At 38.6% G+C, this 25,175-nt stretch overlaps 1 protein-coding gene across 4 annotated transcripts in view; it reads left to right on the forward strand.

Annotated features, from left to right (window-relative positions):
• mob2a (MOB kinase activator 2a) overlaps window positions 1-25,175 on the forward strand; it is a 46,744-nt gene that overhangs the window by 15,096 nt on the left and 6,473 nt on the right. Inside the window, exon 1 of one of the 4 annotated variants that reach the window (XM_017485454.2) lies at window positions 6,137-6,415. The exons of 1 other annotated variant lie outside the window; for it this stretch is intronic. In XM_017485454.2, coding sequence (XP_017340943.1) covers window positions 6,378-6,415 — 38 coding nt within the window. In that variant the 5' untranslated portion in view covers window positions 6,137-6,377. Of the gene's footprint in view, window positions 1-6,136; window positions 6,416-9,193; window positions 9,552-21,660; window positions 21,837-25,175 lie in introns of those variants that run through there. 2 more of the 4 variants (XM_017485452.3, XM_017485451.3) reach the window with 2 other exon arrangements.

Raw genomic sequence — 25,175 nt, forward strand, 5'->3', positions numbered from 1 at the left:
GCATCGGTCGTTGGAAAGGCATCTACAGGGCGTGTCATTTGGCTGAATCTGTCTGTCTATCTATCTGACTATCTGTCTGTCTATCTGTCCTATCTGTCTGTCTGTCTATCTGTCTGTCTGTCTGTCTGTCTATATATGTGTCTATCTGCCTGCATGATTGGCTTATTGGATAATTGCAGTTGTTCCTATTAAAGTGGTTTAAAAAAAAAAAAAATAATAAATGTAAGATAGTTAACTTCCTGTGTAGTTGTGTGGTGCTTTCTTTAAGGATCGGTTTGTCCCAGTGAGGGTGATGTGAGGCAAACCGAGGGGAATTGTGTATAGAACGTAATACTGTACCTCCGTCTCAGTGTTGTGTAGGAAAGGAAGCAGCTGTCTGCAGTGGAGTTGATGCTCTGCGCTGTTTTATGTTTGACATCTACAGATGTGGCCACCTAGATCTCAGAGGACCAAATACAGACTGTTCTCCCAAGAGTGCAGAACAAAAATGGAACAGGGAAACATAGAGATGTTCATACAGATTAGATTTAGGTTCCAGATGAAGTAGAGTAGATTTTTCAGCAGGACAGTGATTTGGTGATGACTGTTCTGAATAGTTATTTGGAAATATAAATACATAATCAGGTAATTAATATTTTCTCTGAGTCACAGTGACTGAATGGATGTATCATGGACTAAACTAACTTTTAGCCATTCATACACACACACACACACACACACACACACACACACACACACACATATATATATATATATATATATATATATATATATATATATATATATATATATATATATATATATATATATATATATAATATTCAATAGATGGATAGAAATATATGGGTGATATCCACTACTAGCTCAAAGTATGTAATATTCCTTAAATATGCTGGTATACAATATTGTCCCATCCTTATGTCAAATGAGCATGTATATTCTCAAATATTCATTAGAGGGCAGTAGTGTTACAGTCTTGCACTGTCCTGGCACAACTTTTGCCCTCATACACTTGGGTTGAACAATCTGAGCCTACTACCAATAACTGGTTTTACTGCAGTTAAAATAATCTTTTTCCCCCAGATATTTACTCAAACATGATTATAACAATCTTAACGTAAATACAAACGTTTGTTTTTATTCTTAAGTCATAATATATAGAGGACCATACTAATTGAGTTTATAATTAGTTGTTATTCAATAGAATACTACCAGAGGCTGTTTAGGAATATGACATTCTCATCATGACTTATTGAATGTACATTTGGAGTATAAACAGGATATCCATCCATCCATCTTCTACCGCTTACTCCTTCTTCAGGGTCGCGGAGGAACCTGGAACCTATCCCAGGGAGCATCGGGCACAAGGCGGGGTACACCCTGGACAGGGTGTCAGTCCATCGCAGGGCACACTCACATACACACTCACACAAACATTCATACACTATGGACACTTTAGACATGCCAATCAGCCTACCATGCATGTCTTTGCACTAGGGGAGGAAACCAGAGTACCCGGAGGAAACCCCCGCGGCACGGGGAGAACATGCAAACTCCGCACACACGTGGCCCTGGCGGGGATCGGACCCTGGAGGTGTGAGGCGAACGTGCTAACCACTAAGCCACCGTGTGCCCCGTATAAACAGGATATTCAGATATATTTTAGATTAATCTAAGGAATTCTCAAACAGGATTTGTCTTAATAGAGACATGGAGACAGAAGAGAAAAGGGAGTACAGTTCAGTACAGTGACACTGTGCAGTCTCCCATAGGTGCAACTTTGCAGCTCCAAGACCTCAACCCTCTGTACTGAATACCAACACACACAACCTTATTTAGAAAAGCCCACATTTGTTTACGTAAATCATGCAGTTACATAAGTATGTTAGTCAGAGCCACGTAGTTTATGATGTTTGGACTTCTCAAGACTGCAGATGTGCAAAACTCTAAAGGAATCTTTGCTCGGATTTGGACTAGGTAATTATGATTCATGACTCCTGTCCTGTTTCTGCCTCAGCCTCTTGTGCATTCCATTTCTATCTGTATTCTGGATATTGTATCATATTCATGTCCTGAGCAGCAAACTCCAACATCTCCACAGTCCCAGAGTCTGGAACAGATAAAGAAAACAGCAAAAAAAAAAAAAAAAAAACATATTGTAAATAAAGGCAGTGATGTAGAAGTGGCAGCTCTGTCCATTGTCTGGTCTCACTGCTGCTGATTGATTTGATTATGTAGGCAGAATGTGCATCATGGGGTCTGTCATGTTTCAGGCTCCAGTCACGTCACTCGTACCACATGGTCTGTGTTAAACCTGCTCTGTGCTTCTCCACTCACAGCACATGCTGAAGGGAATGGGCAACAAAAGCCTAAACAACAAAAAATATATATTAATACAGTCTAGCTTTTAAAAATTATTATTATTATTATTATTATTTGCATATTGTCTTTGAAAGTTTGCATAGCTTTTGGTCTCTTGAGAGCTGGAGACTTTAATATATGTAAGTTGGAACATTCAGACTTTCATCTCTATTGAGTTCCAGACATGGCTCTACATCATGTTCCAGTACCCAGCTCTTACCATCTAACCTTTTTTTATGGATGGTTCTTGTCAGACACACATACCTGTGTTGTAGCTTTTTGGCAAGCATTTCACCAAGGGCTATCTCTGATAGGCTCGAAGCCTTAAGCTCTGGAAAAAAAAAGCGAAATATGTTTGGAGACGCAGGTTAAGTTCAGATTGGAGCTAAAGAGCATTTTGCTCATAGGATATGTGTGTGTGTGTGTGTGTGTATGTGTGTGTGTGTGTGTGTGTGTGTATATATATATATATAAATATATTCTATAAATACAGTGAATATATTGCCTTATCAACACATTCAAAAACACAATGGGTTTAAAATAGATACTAGCAAAAGAGACAACTACCCAAAGTCACAGAGGCACTTTTTAACCATTTTCTATGCAGAAATTACTATAGAAGCTTAATGCCTTCATGTATTAGCACAATGTGCTTTAAAATAAAATTAAAAAAAATTATGCTGTGTTTACTGAAATTAATCCTCCTCCCATGTATGTGCATATTGACCTTTCAGCCTCAGATTTTCTTCGTGTGCAAAGTTATAGGACCATCTGCAAACAGACACTCTCATTAAGATTCACAGCTCATATGAGATGAGCGAGGAGAACTGAATATGGTGTGTGAACACACTTTATGCTGTTTTCAACAAATATGTCCTAGCACAGTGTGTTCCTGCTGCAGCCAGGGCCCTGGTATATAACTGCTGGGCCTCAGTGGGGATTGCATAACCTCCCTGTCTGCATTAGCAGATCAATAGCAAAAGGCCAGCCAGCGAGCTGAAGTTCTAATGAACGGCTCAGGAGCTGGTGAACAGAGAGAGCGAGAGCGAGAGAGAGTCATTTATCATCTGCAGTCAGTCCTCCACATGAATGAACCAAAAAGCACGCCTGACTTCTTCTGGTCTTTTTCTAGTTTCTGTAACATGGGGAAGAATGCCAAAATGACTGTTGATTATGGTTAAAGAATAGCATTAAAGAACAGAATAAAAGCTCTGGATTCCATCAGTGGCAAGATATTCCTATTCTGATTCATATCATCCAATCATAATGTAATATACAGTACGAGTAGGATTTAGAGGGTCAGGAGAGTTTGAATGAAATACACACATCTTACAATATTTTTGGCTAGGAGCAGATTTTCTTTGGATACCAGTTTCACACTACTATGAATCTGCTTGGCCATTTTGATGCAGAAATATAGCTAGCTACCAAAGATTACGCACTGTATGAAGTGGAGAAATAATGATTAGATTGATAGAAGTTGAAAACTGAAATACTCTGGGTCATGTGCCCTCTGGATAGTGTCTTCTGCTTGCTTTGCTGTTTTTGGTTTCCCTTCTCCTGTAAAGAATAGTTAGGCTCTGATTCAACATGCTCCGTTGGGCCAAATAGTGCCAGCAGTGCAGGATGCATCATAAGCACTAAATTGACTCATGGCAGACACTTGGCTTGGTGTGTCTTTCACCTTCTGCATCTCACTTGTCTTGGAAGTGATTTGTGTTATCTAAATGCACATTATATTATCTTGGCCTGGTGTATTGTTATTATCACAGCATTTGGCATTATACAGCATAAAAGGCATATTAAATCTGGGTATACACTGTTTTTAGCCTGATTTTGCTGTCGCAGACGAAGATAGCAAATAGTAAACGGTTGTGAATTGAGATTGGCGGTATTAGAATGCATAATGTGACATGCTCACTGCTGGCCAGTTTAGTGTGATGACAAAGTTCTGCCATACAAATATGGTATTGGCAGTGGTGATACATGAATGAAAATAAAGCATGCTAATGTGCAGAGAAACATCCTTATTACCACAAGCTCACTTTGAAGACTTGTGGTAATTTGCTTTAACAGTCAGTCTATCTTTAGAGGATCTTTATCGCATAATCTGAAATGGAGGACATGTTATCACACAGTCTGTTACAGAATCCAGGCCAAGAATTGTTGGGATCATTTCATGCTGTGTGACAAGTAATAATCTTAAACACAGCTGAAATCACACAGTGTAAAATTGCCTTGCGATAGTATGCAACATCTGGTACTCACTGCATAGCCTAGCCTCAGTACTTCATAAGTAAGTTTCAAATTGTATCACATTGTATGTTCTTTTTGTATCAGGTCTCAGAAATATTTATTTTCACAAAATAACCGTATTCAAATAATATAAGTGAATCTCAAAATCCAGGGCATCCCACAAGTCTACATGCATAATGCAAATTATTACGGTGGCTTAGTTGTTAGCACGTTTGCCTCACACCTCCAGGGTCGGGGGTTCGATTCCCACCATGGCCCTGTGTGTGCGGAGTTTGCTTGCTGCATGGGTTTCCTCCGGGTACTCCGATTTCCTCCCCCAGTCCAAAGACATGCATGGTAGGCTGATTGGCATGTCCAAAGTGTCCATAGTGTATGAATGGGTGTGTGAATGTGTATGTGATTGTGCCCTGTGATGGATTGGCACTCTGTCCAGGGTGTACCCTGCCTTGTGCCTGATGCTCCCTGGGATAGGCTCCAGGTTTCCCCGTGACCCTGAAAAGTATTAAGCAGTATAGAAGATGGATGGATGGTATTGCAACCAATTTGGCGATTCAATTCTTATTTACACGGTTTTGATTTGATTCAATATCGATTAGTTATCAATATTACATTTAAAATGTTAGTTTTGCAGACATTGCATCCATATTCTAATATAAATGCTGGTAATTGAAACCCTCCTATTTATCTATATTACTGAAATACACATTTACTTTAACAATAGGGCTCACACAATTATGTTTAATTACTTTTTACTTTGAGTAACAAACATTGTAACAAGAAATCATAAATATGTGCATACAGTGCACATGAGGTAAGCACAAACTGCACAATACACATTACTATAAACAAATTAAAACATTGTAAATGTTCAACAGTGAAATACACTAACAACTTGAAACATGTTTAAGATATAAAACCGTTTTCAAAATTCAAAACATGAAAGATGTTCAGGATGAGAGGCGAACTACAGATAATATTCACATCCTCTCAAGAAAAGCATGCGCATTAAGAATCGATTCGAGGATTTCCCAAATCCATATCGTTTTGTTAGAAGATCCATATATATATATATATATATATATATATATATATATATATATATATATATATATATATATATATATATATATATATATATATATTTTTACCTAACCGTAATAATATTTATTATTTATATTATTTCAGATGCACACATTCACAATCAGCCTACAACATGCCTTTAGACTGTGGGAGGAAATCGTAGTACCCAGATGAAACCCCCAAAGTCTGCATGCTGGGTGGAGACAGGATTTGAACCCAAAACCTTGTGGGTGCGTGGCAAGCATGCTAACCACTAAGCTAGGCCTTTTTTTTCTAGAAATATTTATTTTCACCCACATTAAATGTTAGGCATCCTACAAATAATTGAAGTATGTCTCAAAATAATACGCCACCTTTATTATGACCACCTGTGAGAGCGCGAGCGTCGGTAGCGTCCTATTTTGTCTACTTCTTATTGCGGTTAGGGACGAAGCCCTAGACTTTTTCCCCGCCCTTCTGAGAGCCCAGTCTTCTCCAGACTCGGTGTAACCCTTCCCTGCGGAAGGACGGCGATCAGGGTAGGCGGTCTTGGCCCCTCACATGGAAAGAGAGGCTGCACAAAAGCCTGGCTGCTCTTTGTTTTGTCCGCTAACCGCGAACAAGCTACTCGGCTGCGCGGAGAAACAAAGCGAGACCCCGAGCGTCGCGGACATCAGCGCGTGCTGCCACCGTACTTCATCATGAGGTTTAAACGAAACGGCTCGTACACTTTGAATAGGTAAGACACGTCCTCTTATTCATTCACGCGTTTGAGCAGTCACACAAGGGCACTGTCACGTTGTTGTTTTTAATAAATAAATATATAAACTTTTGATTCGTTGTGTGTTTTTATAAATGAGAACGTGGCGCGTTCACTCGGCGGTATGTGTTGCGTTTGCAGCGTTCACGCGCGTGTCGAAGTAAACAGACAAGTAGCTTCATTTGTAAATGACTTAAGTAATTATTACAGCGCGGAAAAGTATTAATTATGTTGAGTTTTAAAAATATACGTGTCCTTAATAGACTTAACTTAATTATTCCTGTTTGTGCACTTGAACGCGCAGTTGACTGAACTGCTAGTTTGTGGTGACTGAATAATTGTCATAAACTCCTGTTCTGAGTTGTTGGTTTTTTTTTTCCCTTTTGAAATTAAATGGAAAATGTGCAGAAAGGAGCCTTTAGCATCCTCCTATCCACCCATTCATTATGTTTCTCTCAGGTTTTCTTGTCTGAAAGTCAAACCGATTTTAAGGCCATTCATTCTCGGACGTTTAAAACACAAGTCACTTGCTGTTGCTCTACTGCACTATCCTCTGTATTTCTTTTCCCTTCTTATTTAAGAACACAGTCTTGTTGATGCTTCACATCACCTGGTCAGAATAAAAATAATAAAAAACTTTATCCTAGTAGTGTTCTTGTTTCAGCTCCAATTGTACTGTCCCTGTGAGCTATAATAAAGCTGTCTGGTTTCAGTTGTTTAAAAAAAATCCTCAGTGTATTGGGCTCAAGATGTCTGTGTATTATTAGCGCACACATCTCTTTGTATCTGTAAAGTGGTTTATCGGTTGCAAGAAAATGCTGCTGTTCAGACGGTGATGTCATCCCCAGCTCTAATCTCCAGGCCGTAGCAGCAGGAAGCTGTAATCATGCCTGCTCTGCAGTGAAGGGGGAGAGTCTTTCAAATGCGTGTTACTCGTTTTCTACATGTTCTCCTGGGAGATTTTGCTGTCCTCCAGGCTTTTTTTGTTTCCTTGTGAACATGTAATGAGACCAGTAAGAGAGAGTGGGGGCATTATAACATTTGCTCCATTTGACACGTGATGGGCAGGGTCAATTCTAACGTCTAGTAAATTTAATACTGTGGGAGAGCCATCCATCCATTCATCCGTCTGTCCGTCTATCCATCTTCAGTATCGCTCATCCTACACAGGGGAGCCTGAAGCCTATTTTAGGGAACTTGGAGCACAAGGTGGGGGACACCCTGAATGGTTTACCAACCCATTGAAGGGCACAATCACATACTCTGTGGGAGACATAAAAAAAAAATTAAACCAATTATTTTATTATATAGTAAAGAACTCTTGTGTAGCGATACAGGGTTTGCACCAGATGAAACACTTTGCTAAAAGATATTCTTAAGTGAGTGCATAAAGGTTCGGCACAGTGTGATGCACAAATATAGTCAATCGCATAATAACTGCTGATAGGATTGGGTCATCCTTGTTGCATGACATGTTCCAAGAAGGAAACCTTTGTGGTGTGTGTGGTTTTTTTAATTTATTTATTTATTTATTTATTTATTTATTTTTTTTTTTTTAATTTTTTTTAAATTACTCTTGGTAACCCTGTTGCAACTAAACCCCATGCTTTTAACCATCTTGAAATCTGAGATAAAAACATTGTCAATCATGCTAACTGATGGTCAACTCACCATTGGCTTGACAAAACTAAATTTTGGTTTAATTTGCAAACAAAACGAGCACATTAATAAACATTCTACCTTCATGCCATGTGCAGAGTGAGTGTCACCGCTGTAGCTTGTTGCTGATTAGAGCAAATGATAGTTAAAACTCACCCCACTCTCCCCTGCATTCGAAATTGAATCAATACTAAACGGTTAATCTATTAAGAAGCAAGCTTTTGCAGTTAATGCTCCTTTTAGTGACTTGAGAATAGAAAAGAATATGATGACATTTGGGTGCAAATGCCTATGTAGTTTCTTTTATTAGGGGAAAAAATAAAAAGAGGGATATTTGTTAACCCTCAGTAGTTTTGTATGTTCAGTGTCTAATTAGAGATCATAGTGCATCTATACTTTTTATTTTTTATTTTTATTTCTGTCATGGGTTGCACCTGATAGATGTCCTTTTGAAATTATTTGCACCTTCAAGACCCATCTAGAGGAGGTTTTCTCTGTAGTCAAGCTAGGATATCTCTGGAGACTGCTGCATCACTGCTGTAAGATGCAAGTAGGCATGTTTTTAACAGATGCATCAATGTTTAGATATTCAATTTGGACTAAAGTTTCTATGTATATTGTATTGCTGCATTTTGTGACTTTTCATTTCAGTTAGCACAGATACATATGACTTCATACATATAGCTATTGTTAGTGTATGCAAATGTTTAATTCTTGCTTTTAATGTTTGTTCTTGCTTTTAATATTTGTGTGAACTTTGAAATTTGCCTTAGTTAGAATCTGAATAAGCACCATAAAAGACCATCAAATTCAGTCAAATGTCTGGCCTGAGCTCTTTCTGCAGTGACAAGTCAGCAGTTTGCTGCAAATGTTATTTGCCAACCTAATGGTCCCGCCTCAAGTGTCCAAGCCAGTGAGAGAGAGAAAGATGTGGAGAGAGGAGCAGACAGGAAGAGGGTGGGAGGTGGAGAGATACTGACAAACATGTAGAGATTCTAAGAGAGGGAGATATGCTAAGAGACTGAGGCAGAGTCAAGGGGGGGGGGGTAAGAGGGAGGGAGGGAGGGAGGGAGCAAGAGAGAGCATGAGGCTGGCAATAGCAGCAGCGCGGAACACACAATTGCTGAGTGATCGTGCGAGGCCGGCTGTGCTCGCCTACTGCGGACTCTGCTGTTTGTTTGCTGACTGAGTTGTGCCAGCGGGAAACCGTCAGAAGCCAGCGCTGCCTCCCTCTGTGCTGGGATCGGGAGCGGGAGTGACGTGGCCAGATTGCCACTGCAGAACTTTGCAGGCAGCCATGCCAAAGCTGTAACGGCCCTCTCCCTCACCTGTAGTCTCCCGCATCTGGAGGGCGAGCGCAAGGAAATAAGGGGAGGACTTTTTGGACCTCAGCTGAGACTGACCGCAACACCAGCTGCATGGGGGTTCTAGTGTGTTGCGACTGCTTCTTTTATAGGTACCAGATTTTTCCACCTCTTTCTCTTGCTGTTTACTTTAAGCCTGCAGGCATGTTAAGTTTCCTCTCTCTTAGTAGTATAGTTCTGATCTGCTTCTCTCTCCTCCAGTGCTGCTGGTCTTGGTGTTGTGTGGTAATAGACATTTGAGTATACAGGGTGTCCAGGGACCTTGGGTTTGAGTTAACATGGCAGTTCGCCAGAGTTTTGTGTCAGCGCAGGCCATGATATGGCTTTTTGTTTTTCCCTTTTTTTTTTTTTTTTTTTTTTTTTTTTTTTTTTTTTTTGGGTTAAGTTGAGGGCAGTGCTTGCTTGTTTGGACATGGTGTTGTCATTTAGCTCCTCCACCCTTTAGTACCAAGGGCACATTTCATCCTGTTGGAGGATAGTAGCAGCTCTGTGCTTCTGCTTGGAGTCTATTATAATAAGTTTGCAAAGTGTTATCAGGCCAATGCAAGCATGTGCTCATATGTGGTGTGTGTGGATAAAACAGGATTTTTCCTTTCACATGTGGTTGAGGTTTTATACCCACTGCAGGAAGGTTCTATATATAACTGTTTGCTGCAGCTCCAAGATTCTTGATGATACTCGCCAAGAGTAAAGAGTCACATCTGTATCTGGTTAAATGCATCAGACTGTAGTGATTCATACCTCCTTTCCTTTTTCATACACACATTCGGAGGAACAGCCTGGCCTTTGTGTGCTTGCTGTGAGTTGTGTTCTGCCCTCCTCAGCAGAGATACCTTGCATTGGGACCCTAGATTACTTTGAGTGCTAAAGTGAGTACTCCTTATCACCACTGTCAGACAGACTGCAGAGTTAGCAGGCTTTCAAAATAAGGATCTGGGCAGTCCTGTTTATTTGTTCATTATGTCATTCAGTGTATTAGTTTATTTCAAATTCTCTTCCTTTCTATTTTACCTTCATTGTTTTTATGAAGGCATAATCAGGAGCTTGCTGAATCCTGATTAAGCATCTCGTATGTACACAGACACACGAGTCAATAAAGAAATCAATGAATGGAAAACTCAAACAGTAGTCAGAAATGAACTGTTAACTTCTTTTAGTATAAACAGCCATCGAGAAGGATGTTACATTACTACAACGCACTGTACTTACACCATCCCAAAACCATTTCCTGTTTGGAATAATGTAAACAAAGAATTGGGTGAGTTATGATTTAGTCCTGCTGCAATCACTACCATCTTTTTAAAATAAGCAACTGCATAAACATGTGTGACTCGAAGGCATTACAGTCGGATGTAACGGTACATTTAAAGTGCTTAACCTGTTTTTGGGGCAACAAGCAGCTGTATCAGCTTTGTCATCTGACTGAGCCTCCGTTTTGTCCGCTGTGCTTCAGCTCCTGGTTGTCTGAATTCCTCCTAGCTTCAGCAATTCTGTGGTGATCGTCATCTCTCAAGGTGGAATAAAAAAAAACAAAACCCTTTGCTAGACTTTGATTTGTCCTTTGCATCAACATTTACATGATGAGAACTATTTGCTGAATCAACCGATGAAGGGGTTTTATAAGCTCTGTTACCTTCCTTTTACAAATGAATAGCATTTTCTGCTATTTTATTATAACAGATTCCATACATTTTTATGCTAATAATAAATAGCCTGAAGGACAATTTAGACAGGATGCAGTGTGTCAAAATGAAAAATTTGATGTGGTATAATAATAATAATAAGAAAAAATTATAATATCTGATTTTACAGAATGACTGATCAATTTGCTGTGGTTCAGAGACCATCATTGTATTCCTTTTTTTGGGGGGGTGGGGGGTGGGGGGTATATGCTTACTATTTTGAGTGCATCCATTTAATCTAATACCTGATATTTAAGCCAACAAGGTCATTGTGTAGTACTAAAAAAAAAAAAACCCAAAGTAAAATAATGAGATGTTACATTAGATTACTTTAATGACGACTTGCATATAGTGTCACTATATTCATCATGTAATATATTTGTAGCTGTAGGTGAGAATGTTTAAGCCGTTAGGGGGAGCCGTGGAGTAGAAAAAAAACGTGTGGGAAAAGTCTGTTAACTTATGAAGGACTTCTGTATGTGGATGTGATTATTCCTCATACGAAGTGTACATCTCAAAGTTAGACTTTTCGATATATAAGCCGGGCTGCAGTTGTTAATGTTAAATTGCATCACTAGGTGATCCGTATTCCCCAGGACTTTCCTCTCAGTTTGTCTCCCAGTCAGGGGAGTTGTGTAATAGACCCCCTGTGTCTGTTGTGCTGTTGATCGTGTGTGTTTCTGTTTATCTCTGTACCTCTGCATTCCGTGCTGCAGTAAGCACGCGATGTAACGCAAACAGGAATACTGCACACTCACTCAGCGTCAGCTCCCAAGGTCAGTCCATTCAATTGGTGCCTGGCAGCAGAGAAAAGAGCTCTCTCCCTCTCTGGCCCTGCCAGCACATATCTGCCTGATTACCTCAGAGCTTGGCAGATGTGCCTCCTTTATTTGTTACTGGGAATATTGCAGAGCTTATGGCCAGAATCCTAAAGAAACCATCTTGTTGTTCTCTTCTAGGTTAAGTGACATTCAAAGTAGAAATGATCTTCCTTTTTTTGTGTTGCCAGGCTTTTCTATATATATATATATATATATATATATATATATATATCTCTCTCTCTATCATGAAGCGACTTGTAAGTTGAGGAGAAGTGCAAGGAAGGACATGGTATTGCTCACTGAAGCATGTTCCTGCATACAGGTCACAGGACACCAAATCTCTGTGACACTAAATTAAGTAAATTGATGAGTTAGGAAGCTTTACAGGACAGATTGTGCACAGCTTATTGAGTATATAGGCTGGTCTCTGTACTGCACCGTTGATTTTTTCCACATACTGTTCAGTCCCAGTTGATGAGTTTGCTTATTCACTGTAATAACACACAATTAGCAAATTTCTCCTATTCTCACCAGGGTTGCAGTATGTAAGGAATTCTGATGAATAGTTGAAAAACACAAGGCAGAATGTAAGCTCTATACAGATAATACAAAATGCATATTTTTCCCTCAGGCATCCATTTATTGAAAACTGTCTTTAAAGGAGAATGACACTTTTTTTTTTTTTTTTTTTTTAAATCACAGCTGAAGTATAACTTTATTTTAACATTCTTTCCTTCATCTTCAGGAAGTGCTTTATTCTGATTCTGATTCATCCCTGATAGGATGTTGGTCCATCATAGAGCACCATGCATGCACACATTTGTAGTAGTTGGTTCACCTTAAAGAAGCTGATACACTTGCTGGCATGTTTATGGGAGGTGTGAGGAAACCAGAGAATCTGGAGGAAGTTAACATGTGTAGGCTAACTTGGACTCGCCATCTTGTAGCTTTGTTTAACTGAAAACACAGACCTACTGGTTTTTATTTAAGCAGGTTGGCATGTTCAGGTGCTGGCGCAGTGGCATTTGTGCATAACTGCAAGTTTGTCAACCTATATTTATTTTGTTTACTTGGTTATTTATTAATATTTCAGCACAGCATCACAGTACAGGCAATGCATGCCATTATCTTTGTAAAATGCTCCCACTTCAAGTCTCTCAGCTTCTGTTTTGTGTAAATTATTTCTGAATCAAGTGATCAGTAATTACACTGCACTCTGGCATAAATGTTAAAATTATGATACTTTAAATTACCTTAATAGAGGTCTGGATGATACTTTTTTATGTAGTTGACTTAATTCTTAACAGCCTTTTGATTAATCAACAGCCCTAACTTAGTTTGTTTGATTTAAGTGTTGAACACAGCCAAAACTGCCCTCTTATTTAATTGAAATGATATTTTCTCTTTTAATCTCCTCATTAGAGGTTGCTTTCTTTTGGCCTTGGCTTTGCCTCACTGGGATTGGGGTGTATAGCATGACATGCTGTTGTTATGGACTTGCTGTTCTGCAGAGACTCACTATGATTTACTCTCCTGTGTCCTGTCTCCTAGCGGCTCTGTAAGCTGCTTACAAACACAACATACTTTCCACGAGCCTCACCTGAACCAGGCCACTCTTGTGGTTTCAGCAGCCATTCCAGATGCATGCCTAAAAGTCCACCCACCCATCATGGCGTACCTGTTTTTCTATGCATCTCAGCAGCAATAAGCAGAGAGAGTCAGTTGTTTTGTTCACTAGTGTTTGGCAATGGCTGATAAGTGACTAATGTTCCCAAGTATTTAGCTGTGTTTGGTGTAAACATTCGAGTGTGCTTGGTATCCCTGGCTTCTTCAACCCAAATGTGCTGATCTTGTTTTTGGTGAGCAACGTGTAATTATCAACTCTGCAGTGCGCTGAGGAATGTGTGAAAACCTCCCCAAAATGGAGGGAACCAGGCTGTACCACTGAAGCTTGGTTTTTGGTTAGTGACCTCCCTTCAGGGGGTTTTGTAGATGATAAATCATTCATAAACAGAGATTATTGAGCTTAATAAACTTCATCCTGCCTCCTCCTCTCCTGCAGGACTAAATTTGGGTGGGAAAATGCTTTCATGAACAGAAATATTTTTGCTAAAAACAACTGTGACCTGTGATTTACAGATCTTGAAGTCTGATTTAAAGTTCTGACAAATGAAATTACTTGAGGTATAAAAATGTTCTGTTCTGGTTCAAGTTCACTTATCAGCTTTGTTTTTGCTGCATAATATTCTGCTCTCATACATATTTGTGCTGCACAGAAAAACAGTTTGAAAAAGAAAAATTGCTGTCTTGATTTGTTTCTCAGTGCAATTCTAATAATAAATGACGGGGTAAATTCTGCAGCATTTGTCCTTGGCTAACCCTTACATAATAGCCCTTATTTTTGTTGTACCACATGACCCATCACCAGAAACATGGCAAGTCTACAGAACAAAAAGGGGACAAACAACAACCGTCTGAGGTTTTTTTTTTTTTTTTTTTTTTTTTTTTTTTTTTTCTTTTCTTTTCTTTTCTTTTTTTTTTTTTTTTTGTTAAATGCTCCAAAAATATAATATACATATAGAAAATTACAAATGCATGTGTATAATATACAAATGTGAATGTAAACAATTTTCAAAATGTATGAAATGAATGAATGGGAAGTGTGAAGGGCTGCACTCGTAGTCTTGGCTAAATACTTACCAGGGAGAGATTATGCATTTATCAAGACCAGTTTTTTGTCCTCTAGTGGTTTGTGAGCTGCTCTCAGCAGAAAGAACAGAAACATCACCAATTTTAGCCAGTCTGTTACAAACTTTTGACTAGAACAATGTACCACAGTCTGCTATAGTAATGTAAGAATTGAATTAATATCCATGTTGTTCCGTACAAAATTGCTCAAGGAACGTTGAGTGAGAAATGTTCTGAATCATAAGCCAAAAAAAAAACGTGTTTCCTAATTTATCCAGCATCATGCAATCCCAGAGATTATTTTGCACATGGTTTTATTTGCATAGCTACTACAGTTGTTAAGAACAACATCTCTTTAGCTTTCACAAAGCCTTCCAAGGTCTCTGAGGTTTGGTGCAGTTTATTGTAGACAACAAAACTGACCATAGTCATCAATCTCTCTCACTCTCTTTGTGTGCGCTACACTTGGCTCTGATTTCCTGGCCTCTCTCCTTCCTCTCACTCAGTCTTGTAAAGATATGGCCAACTGTGGTCTGTGGTAGAGCTCTGTCCCTTCATACACACAAAGTCTTTCTCTGTCCTTCCTTTCACATCACTCACTCGCTCAAGGCCCGAGTTCAGCTCCTTTTGGCCCTCATGTTATGAATGCTTGTGTTTACAGCACAGCCCGTATCGTGTGTACTCTTTCACCTAATGATGAGGAACGATTCACTTTGTTTAACCAATGCCTCTGTTTGCTTTAAGCCTGGAATAAATAGTGGTCAGAAAGTGGAATAGGTGTTTTTGCTTATACATATAATTTCAAATTTAGGAGGAAATTGTTATATGCAAATTCTTACATGAACCTTTTAGTCTAACTTTTTCAACAAAAAAAAGTTACTTAGTTGGAGATTATTCCATTTCAATGGTTTTTGTAATGTATTTGTTTTTCAGCAGCAGCCACTAGGAGGCAGCATGGTGTATTTTTGAAGTTGGAGCTGAAATTATCTCGTAGATATAGATTAGAACTGATGCAGAGCAGTTACAGATTAGTTCTCTTGATCAGAGGTTTACCTGTAGGGCAGGGGTTTAGAGACGTCCCGCTATGGAGAAATGACTTCTGAGCAGTGTTCTGCTTTTGTTTTTTTGTACTCCCTGTGCTGTATGAATCCTCTGAATGGGCTATATGTGAGAAACCTGTTATGTTTTAATGCAATGAGCCATGATTAGATGGAGATCTGTGTGCAGGCTTGGTGTGTAGTGTGGCTTCATGCTGGAGCCTCAACCAGTCAGCAGTGTGGTGTATTTGTGTCCTCCACGCTGGGGCGCTGATGTGACTTTAATTCACCTTGCTGGCACCCTGTGCTAAATGAACTATCCTTCCACTCATGCATATTTGCTTGCTGTTTGTCCTGAGTAAAGTGTACAGTAGAGCTGTACAGGTTTACAAACCAGACTGTTAAACTGTGTGAAAAAAATCTAGCTGTGTTGGAGTACTCCAGCATTTTTAAATCTAATCTCTCTTCACTGCAACTGTAGAGTGGCTTATTTATCACAGCTATACTTTTGTCACATTTACTGAGTAAAAAAGCCTATTTATTATGCTCCCTTAAAATGGAAGTCTAAAGGCAGTTGTTGGATGCACAATTCAAGACTATAACCATTAGACCTACACTAACAATAAATGTCGTGGGATGAGAGAGACATGAGAGAATTTCCTACCATAGATGTTCTTATGTAAGTGAAACCATCCAAAATAGCAGTAAAGCAGTAAGAAGTTATTACTAGTACTAGTGTGTGTGTGTGTGTGTGTATATAGATGGAAAACACTGGGGGAAACACTGGTGTTCTCCCTTAATGCGAGCTGTGTAATTGCTGCAGTTGTTGATTTTGTAACTGTGTACTCTACAAGGCCGAGAGATGAGCAAATAGAGATTGTGCTTTCAGTTTAAAGTCACTATGGATGGAAGGTGGAGCATTGTTTAATTTCCAAATCTTCAGAATTTTACTTCACACCAAATCTGGTGTCAAATCATTCTTTCACCAATAACATGGTCACATGAGCTGCTAATGAAGCAGATGTTGTAGTGAGGGCTGTAGGCGGATGGTGGAGATGTTTGCCCCAGGTGCAGCCCTGTGCCATGCAGATAGTCTTCAACCATAGGAATGCGGGGAGTGTGGCACAGCTCTGTGAACATGCCAAAACAGGTCTCTTCTTCTATGTTGTTGGTTTTGCACCGAGCACATCTGCTTCCCCAAAGTGGGGGGGGAAACATTTAGATGCAGCTTGATCAGGCTTGTTCTGAAAACACTGATTACTTGGATCCATAACAAGATACTGATGCCAAGATAGTTGCAATTGAAACACATCTGTCCAGCTGTCTGTCTGACTTTCATTTTGTATGTGTGTTTTGTTAGCAGGCAACAGAGCGTGCTGTTGCCTGCAGGCCCTAACCTCTCCTGGAATGCAGACATAGATACAGGACTGGTTTAACCATGGCCGCCTTCCAGCAGAGCTCCAGGGCAGCAAGGCAGAGAGACAGACCAATTTTGCATACACACACACACAAAGGGAGAGGGGGTAGCTATATGGCTGTCTTTTTTTTTTTTTTTTTTTTTTTTTTTTTTCCCCCATTGCTCTTTGCATTGTGTTGGTTTAAACACCATCTTCTTTGCACAAACTTAGATTGCTTTAATTGTCAACAGTAAACTTCTGTTGGGCCTTTTCCTTCCACAATGTGCTGTTAAGTGAAATTTTAAAGAGACAGATGTACTGTTAAATCTGATTCCCATTGTTTTTGTTTTATGCTCTTAGTATTAGCAATAAAATAACACATTTGTTATGAGAGACTAGCCATGGTTGCCATTTGGTAGAGTGTACTTCTGTGAAATGTTTTCAGATGTGATGTTGAATACCTCATTGAATGCATAATAGAATTGTACAATGGAATACAATGACTAATGTAAGAGTGTTAAAAATATGTCGGGCTGTTGAGCATAAATCATGCGTGTATACTGTGTAAAACGGCTAGAATGTTAAGGCTACTCCTCATGATTGTGTAATGAGGTTGCATGAACAAATTTTATGTCATCTCACACAGGTTAAAAACGTGTCTGTCTGGGGGAAAATCCACCTGATGTCACTGTGGCTGAATTCTGCCAAACATGAAAATCAAGCTTTGACAACATTTGGGTTTTTCTGCCCCCAAACCATATAATGACTTCAACATTAAGAAACCATAAATATAACCTAAACAATGTTTATATATGTTTAATTTACTTTTTATTGTATGTAAATGTTAATTTAATTTAAATTTAAATCATCTTTGCCTAAACTTTCTTCCTGCATTATTAGTTCACCATCCTTCATGGTGGTGACCACCACACCATAGCAAAATGAACATAAGCCTAATGAACATCAGCTCAGTTTTAGTAATCATATACTGACTATCACAGTGTCTGCATCATCAAAATGGGGAAGAGCCCTTACACAAGCTACTCAGTTTTAAAATGTTTGAATAGCCTGATCAAAATATGGAGACTCAACAGAACTTATTTCTGCACTGATATGAGTGAACCGTAATCAGTCAAGTGATGAAACAGAATAATTTCAATGAGGCTGATGACCAAAGTGATGGCTCATTTCCCATCAGAAAACTTAATCTTTGATAAAGTGTCACTAATGCAATTTTTCCTCTAAGTAATGCAGAGGTAGGAGGGCAGTAATGTCAGCTCAGGAAATTATTAAATCAGGTTAAAATCATTCCAACTGAGATAATGGAGATAACAGTTCTCTCTTGAAATATTTATAACATTTAATGTAATTTTTAATAATCTAGAACTGTTTGCTCTTTTAAACATGGAGTGACTTCTGCATAGACATTATATTTACATCAGTCAGTAGGCTAAAAATAATAGTCATTATAAAGATCACATTTTTCTTTGTCCTGTTTCTAATTTGTATATTGATTACATATCAGATTAACTGCAACTGGAATTACTGAATCGTGTTTGCTTTTTGACCGTCAGAGCATGTGTCTCTTTCAGTGGCGTTGGAATAAAATCTTTAAATACACTTTTCTGTCTTTTCGGGTTAACCAGGTTTTAAAATGTTAGAACTTGTTGAGATATGAGCATATTTCTTGTCAGGAAACCTGTAGTGTTCCTAAATTGAAATAATAGAACGGGTCAGTTTCACCATGTGAAGGGCTTTCTCAAGCTGCCACTCAAACATCCTGTAATTATGGTTCATTTTTCAGTGATGTCACGTCAGTGGTGTAAATGGTGTCCCTTAAATTAATCTGTGCACAGCGTGTTTCTGTTCTGGCCTCGTGCTTCACAAACTGTGACTTAGCCGAGATTTTGTTTATGGAATGACCTTCATCGCTGCATCATTTATCACGTCACTGACCGCAGTTCCGCATTTCAAAATGAAAACCTTTAAAACTTCCAGGAAACTGTTATGACATGAGAAGTGCAGCTTAGTTTGTTGTCAGTTTGTTCACATAGTGAATCACTTCGTGAATAAATGGTGAGTGAGTAAGTAAATGTAAATTCTCGTGTGTGTTCAGCTGTAATTTCATTAGATTCCATTGATGTCAAAAATTCTCACACACTGTTAAAACTGCCTGGAGGGATTTTCTATTCTTAGCCTACAGTGACGGGACAAGATTTGGAAAGTAACATTTTTCACGCGACACTTTTGTGCGTTAGAGAATAAGATTTTGTGTATTGATAAAGCATCAGAATTCGGCTCTGCCCAAAGGACACGGAGATGTATGGTATTTTAGTTTTAAAATGAATTTATAGCTGTGCCATAGTCTCAACTGACTTTGAACTAGAACTACTTCAGGAAGTAGCAGGAAAATAATCACAGTATAATAACTACAACCAATATCATCTTCTGATGGTATAAACGCCCCCTGTCCCACAAAAAAATAACTAATTATATTATTGAATTGTAACCAAGCATGCCAGCAGTGACTGACTATCTTGCTTTGAGGTTTTTATATGTTAACTTTTATATCTTAGCTTTCATTTGGGGATTTACTGTTAGCTAGCTAGTTTTTATTGAGAGCAAAAAAATAAATTCATACTTGTTCCAGAGAACAGAAGTGGCACAAGTGTACACTGTCTTGGTTAACAAGCTTTAAAATTCCCAAATACACAACATACTAACAGTTATTCCCAATTAATGTAAGCAGTCACACTTATAATCAATAAAATCCCCAAAAGGTCTATTTGAAATAAGAGAACAGGTTCAGGGAACACTCTTGCCCATCAAATGCCATGAACTTTGGTGTTCGTGTTGAATAACATGACTAAAGATAAAGCCTCAACCTGTGATGACAAGAGGGAATTTTTATATATGGTTTCAAATCATTAATGGGAAGTTCTGAGTTCATCTTTATCTGGAAGAACTAGAGCAAACTGTCTACCTCAGATTGTCATAGCTCTGTGTACTTTCAGCAGAACAAAATTTAACATGCAGCAGTACAATGAATCGACGTTTCAGTTGATTCAGATACACTGTACCTATGAAAATCCTCAAGGGTACATCTTGTGTATCTTGTACTGTGTATCTTTTAAAGTATCGTGCTTTTTAAAGTATTACTCTGAAAGCTAATTAATGGTACTGAAGTGGTCCTTAAGGGCAAAATTATGTTTCCTGAAGCATTTCTAAAGTTTTGCTATATTCACTTTACCATGAGAAAGATACACACTTGTGGTACAAAAGATATACCCTTGATGTTCCCATCCCAATAATAAGCAAAGGTACTGTTTACTTCTTTTCCATTCTGCTTGATCACTTAAGTTTAATAATGTCTTAAATGTTCCACAATTAGTGTCTAATGTTAAAGCCTCTTTCTTTTTCACTTTAATCTTCCCCATCAGAGTCGAGTAAAGACATGCTTCCTCCTTTGCCTTGGACAGGCATTTGTGGAGTAAGGCTTCAGGCAAGGTTCACTGTCATGATTGTTGTTTCAGTTGTCTGAACATGCTTTTGAACCATAGTTTTTGAAAATACTTCACCGGGAGACACTGGGTTTGTGAGTGCTGATGCCTGCTATGTTCAAAGCCTTTTCTATCGGCTTGATCCTTGACCACAGCGATCAGATGCCTTTTACAGCAACCCTCTATCCCTGTGCTTTCCCTAGAGCAATATTTTAATGCTTTTATTACTTTGTTTATTAATAAAATGATGATTAAAGGCAGCATGAATAAGCATTTGTTTGACTAAAATTCTTTTAAATAAAAAGCTGTGTATTGACTGCATATTGATCCAACTATAAGGAATCTCCATAGGAAGTTGTTTTTTTTTTTTTTTTTTTTTTTTTTTTTTTTTTTAAACTATGAAATGAGGTATGAAGCTTAATCAATGTTGGATGCAAAAATATTTTGGTGAATGATACTCTAATGGGTTGTTTTACCAGATATATACTGTATATAGGCTACAGTTGTACAGTAGGATTTGGTCACATTGTACTGTATGCTACAGTAGTGGTATATACTGTAAAACACTTAGAGCTCTGGTGGTCTGTAAATGGAAAAAAATAATTAAAAATATATATATATTTGTGATGTCTACACCACTTTTACCTACTAGGTATATTGTCTTATTTTGTAGTAGTTATTTATAATTACTCAAATAAATAACCAGTCACAGTGATGTTTCTTTATAGGAAGTTGTTTATTTCCTAATTTAATGCCTAAAGAATGCAAAATTGAAAAATGGTTTAAATCATTTAATATAGTATGAATGGTTTTGCTTCTGTGGGTTCCAACGAGTAAATATGATGCATACTTGCATAATATCAATGTTTAAAAAGTGTGTGTGTGTGAATGCATTTTTGAGGGATGACTGGATGCAGAAGAATTTTTTTTGGAGTATTATTATTATTTTTTTTTTTGGAGAATCCTTGAAGTGTACCAAACGGCTTGGTGACTAGACTAAGCCCCGCCCATCTCGTCTCCTCATTGGTCCTTTGACTGGGCGGTGCTTTGACTGACTCCAAACTTTTGTGCCCGCGTGAAAGCGGCGGAGAGAGCAGGACGCGCGAGACTGCGGCGCAGCGGGAACGAGTTTCTGAGTTTTGAGTCCAGGTCTGATCTGTAATCGTGGCATACTGGATATGCACTCTCAGAAAACCTCAAAAAGCGGATTAAATTACAAAATGGTCCTTCAAGCCGTAGGCAAGGTCCTAAGGTAGAGTACTTCTCTCTCTATAAAAATAATAATGTTGTACTAAAAGCATGGCAAAACACTATTGCAACTTAATATTCAATGCAGTAGTGTGTTTGCTGAGACTGGGATCAGCGTTGGTGGGAAAGGAGATCAACGTTTTCCATTTCTTTTAATATTTTTTTAACCCTTTTAAAGTAGCTTCTTTTCCCCCTGATTGTTTTTTTGCGATAGTAAGATCGTGTGCGTGCACGCGCATTTACATCTTAGTGGCACAGTAAGCGCGCGCGCGCACACACTGTTCATCAGGGGTAAAAGCTAGTGTGATCATATCGTGTTGCCTGCAACTTAAAAAAAGATTACTGAAAGGAGAAATAAAACTACTCCAACGTGCATTTATTTCACGATGCTGGTTCTGAAAGATAACTTGTTTTTATTTGGGTAAACTTGATTTTTATAGTAAACTACTCTGCATGGCACCTTCACTCTGGTCATAAATGCACAATGCATTATCGCACTTTCACTTTGTCTTGTGTTTATTGTTCACACACAGGTGTGTGTTCCTGAAAGCTGCTAAGTTGGAGGAGCAGTCGTAAAATTCATGGGGGTAGATTTGAAACAATGTCTCATTAACATAACTTCCTGGTTTTTATTAAAAATGTAGTTAAAGTTAAAATTGTTTACACTGAGAACCATGGAGTCCTGAATGCTTGTCTAAAGTGACAGCAGGCGGAAGTGCAGGTTGTTTGTTAAACTTAAGGATGATTCATTGTGCTTCGGTTCTTAGAAATCCTTTGAACTCCAGGTAAGGTTACGTCTGTATAGCTTGTCTGTATTGATAACCCATAAACCATTTCTGCAGGGGTAGTGTAATGTAGTATGGTTTTACTACCTTCTTTTACTGGAGGCAGTTCAACCATGACTTGCATTGACCCCCGACATCAATACTAAAGAATATATTTTTTTTTTTTTTTTTTTTTTTTTTTTTTTTAAAAATTTTTGGGGCCACGCACACTATCGATGTTTTCACTGCTGTTCACACACTTGTAGTGCTCTAGACAAAGAAAAGTTTCGTTATTATGTAAATGGAGTAGTGAGGTCTGTGCAAATAGTTTTGAATATAGGTTTGAATGCTCAAGACTTTGCATAACGTGGTTAATTTGATTAATGTAATTTAACCTCTGCGTTAAGAGCCTGCTAGCTTTGTTTTAAAAGAAAAAAAACAACTGTTCATAAGCCATGTTTTTCCTTTGATAGCCATCATATCCTGATAAACGCAGCAGATGTCCCAAATAGATTTAAAGACAGCTTGTTTGCTGTTATGATTGGGCTGTGCCTGTTCCGTTGCTTAATTTAATGCCAACCATATGGTGCCAGAGAAGTTGCTGCTCATCTCCTGTCATTTGTCTTTGAGACTGGGTAGAGTATTGTTCAGCTTCACTGTCTGTGAAATTTTGCAGTGAGATTTGGATAGAAGGTTTAAAACTCAATTGTGCTTAATATTCCGATTGTATAAACAAATGACATTCACCCTGGTTTTCTAGTTTCGTTTCTGTAACACTCCTGAACATTTCCGTATACATGGTATGCGCATCTCTTTTCTAGAAACCTCTTCATAAACGAAGCAGTCTCATGCATTCTCACACACACACACACATACACGGCACAAGCAAATATGATTGCTGGAAAAATGTGGTTTGTATGCATGACCACTTCATGTTTTCAGTGAGGACGGAACAGTTTGTGCCGCCAACAGGCGCCATTATTGGATTTTGTAATACACATTGTTTTATTTAACCGTTTCCCTTTTTTTTTCTTTTCTTCTGGGAAGCAGTTCTGTGTGTCAATTACATGGAGCAAGGCAAATTCTTAAGACATTAGCTAGTTATTTTAGGAGAATGAAAGCATCTAACTGGCAACTGTTATTGTCCTTGCTTGTTTCTTATTCAAATATGCTCTTAACATTTCTTTGCCATAAAAGGTATTGTATTATTGCTCATAGTCCAGACTAGAGGGGTTTGACCAGAGAACCATGTGTAGTCACATAGCCTTGGCTTTTGTCTGTCCAGGGAACACGGTTGCGAGGAGTGTTTTTGTTGCTGGTACAGAGGGATAGTATTTTCATAGGATCACTGTAAGACGCTTTATGGACAGTTTAGTGTTGTTGTTTTTTTTCTTTCCCAGGAGACATTATCATTGCAAAACTGGCTCATTTATCAGAATTCCAGCTGGGGTGGTGGTTGCACCATGCATGCTCATTAGCTTTTGTTACAAAATTTGTAACGTCTGCTAGGTTATCTTTACTGTTTCCTCAGCTGTGCTGATCATTTAGAAACTCTGGCTCAGCGATTCCGGGCACACGACAGTTGTCTTCCTGCCCTTCACTGGAAGTTGTCCTGACTGATGTGAGATCAGCCATACTAATGGTCAAGGGTTTGATTTCTGTATACTGAGCTGGTCCAAGGGAGACAGGAAGAGACTTCTTGTGTTTCAGTAGCTATAAGCAGTATGCACCAGTCTATCAGCCTGCCACAGAACGCATAGTCTGATTCAGCATCATAGCAGGTGATGTCAACTTGTTTTAGGAGTGTTAACAGACTAGAGAGAGTGGATTATCTCAGTCCATCAGAACACACAAGAAACTCCTTCTGCACTACTAAAAGCCTGTCCAGTCTACAGTAGAGTCCTAATATAAGTAAAGCTAACTTCTTCAGAGTTCGTTTGTGTTGGCCACCACATCAATACGCCATTTGCAGACTTTTAATTATAAGTGTTATTTCTGGGGCAGACTGGAAGGGGAGGAAGAGTAGGAGGCAGGACTGGTTTGGCAAATAGGCGTTTACACATTGAAAAGCCAGAAATTAAGGTCAACAAGGGGAGCGGTAGATAATTACAGTGAACACTGAACTTCCTTTTCTGCAACAAATGTTTGACTGTGTTGCCCAAAGAAATGGAAAATGAGGTCAAAAAGAGAAAAGCCTTGGGAATGATTAGTACGTTAAAAACAGAAAACTGCTTAAAGAGTACTATTTGTTGAGACAAATTGTTTAGTGATCATTTGTTTTCTTGGTTCTTTACATGTTTCTGTATAATGCTATATGTCTGCTTTTGCTTTATTAGCCTGTTAACACCTTTTCATAGGACACTTATTCACCAGCCTTCCCTTGGGTTTATGGCTGGGAACTGTCATGACTGTGTGGTTTTAACATTATGCTTTAAAACTAGTTCTGGAAGCATAAAGCTGTTTTCATACTTGAGCTTCAAATAGCATGGAATGCACTTTCCTCTAATTGTAGATGCCTCTGGAAGCCAAATAAGGTTTGGGGGTGCATTATGTAGTTCCATTATCTTCTATCTATTTGT

Source organism: Ictalurus punctatus, chromosome 14, assembly GCF_001660625.3.
Source record: "Ictalurus punctatus breed USDA103 chromosome 14, Coco_2.0, whole genome shotgun sequence".
Lineage (NCBI taxonomy): Eukaryota > Metazoa > Chordata > Actinopteri > Siluriformes > Ictaluridae > Ictalurus > Ictalurus punctatus.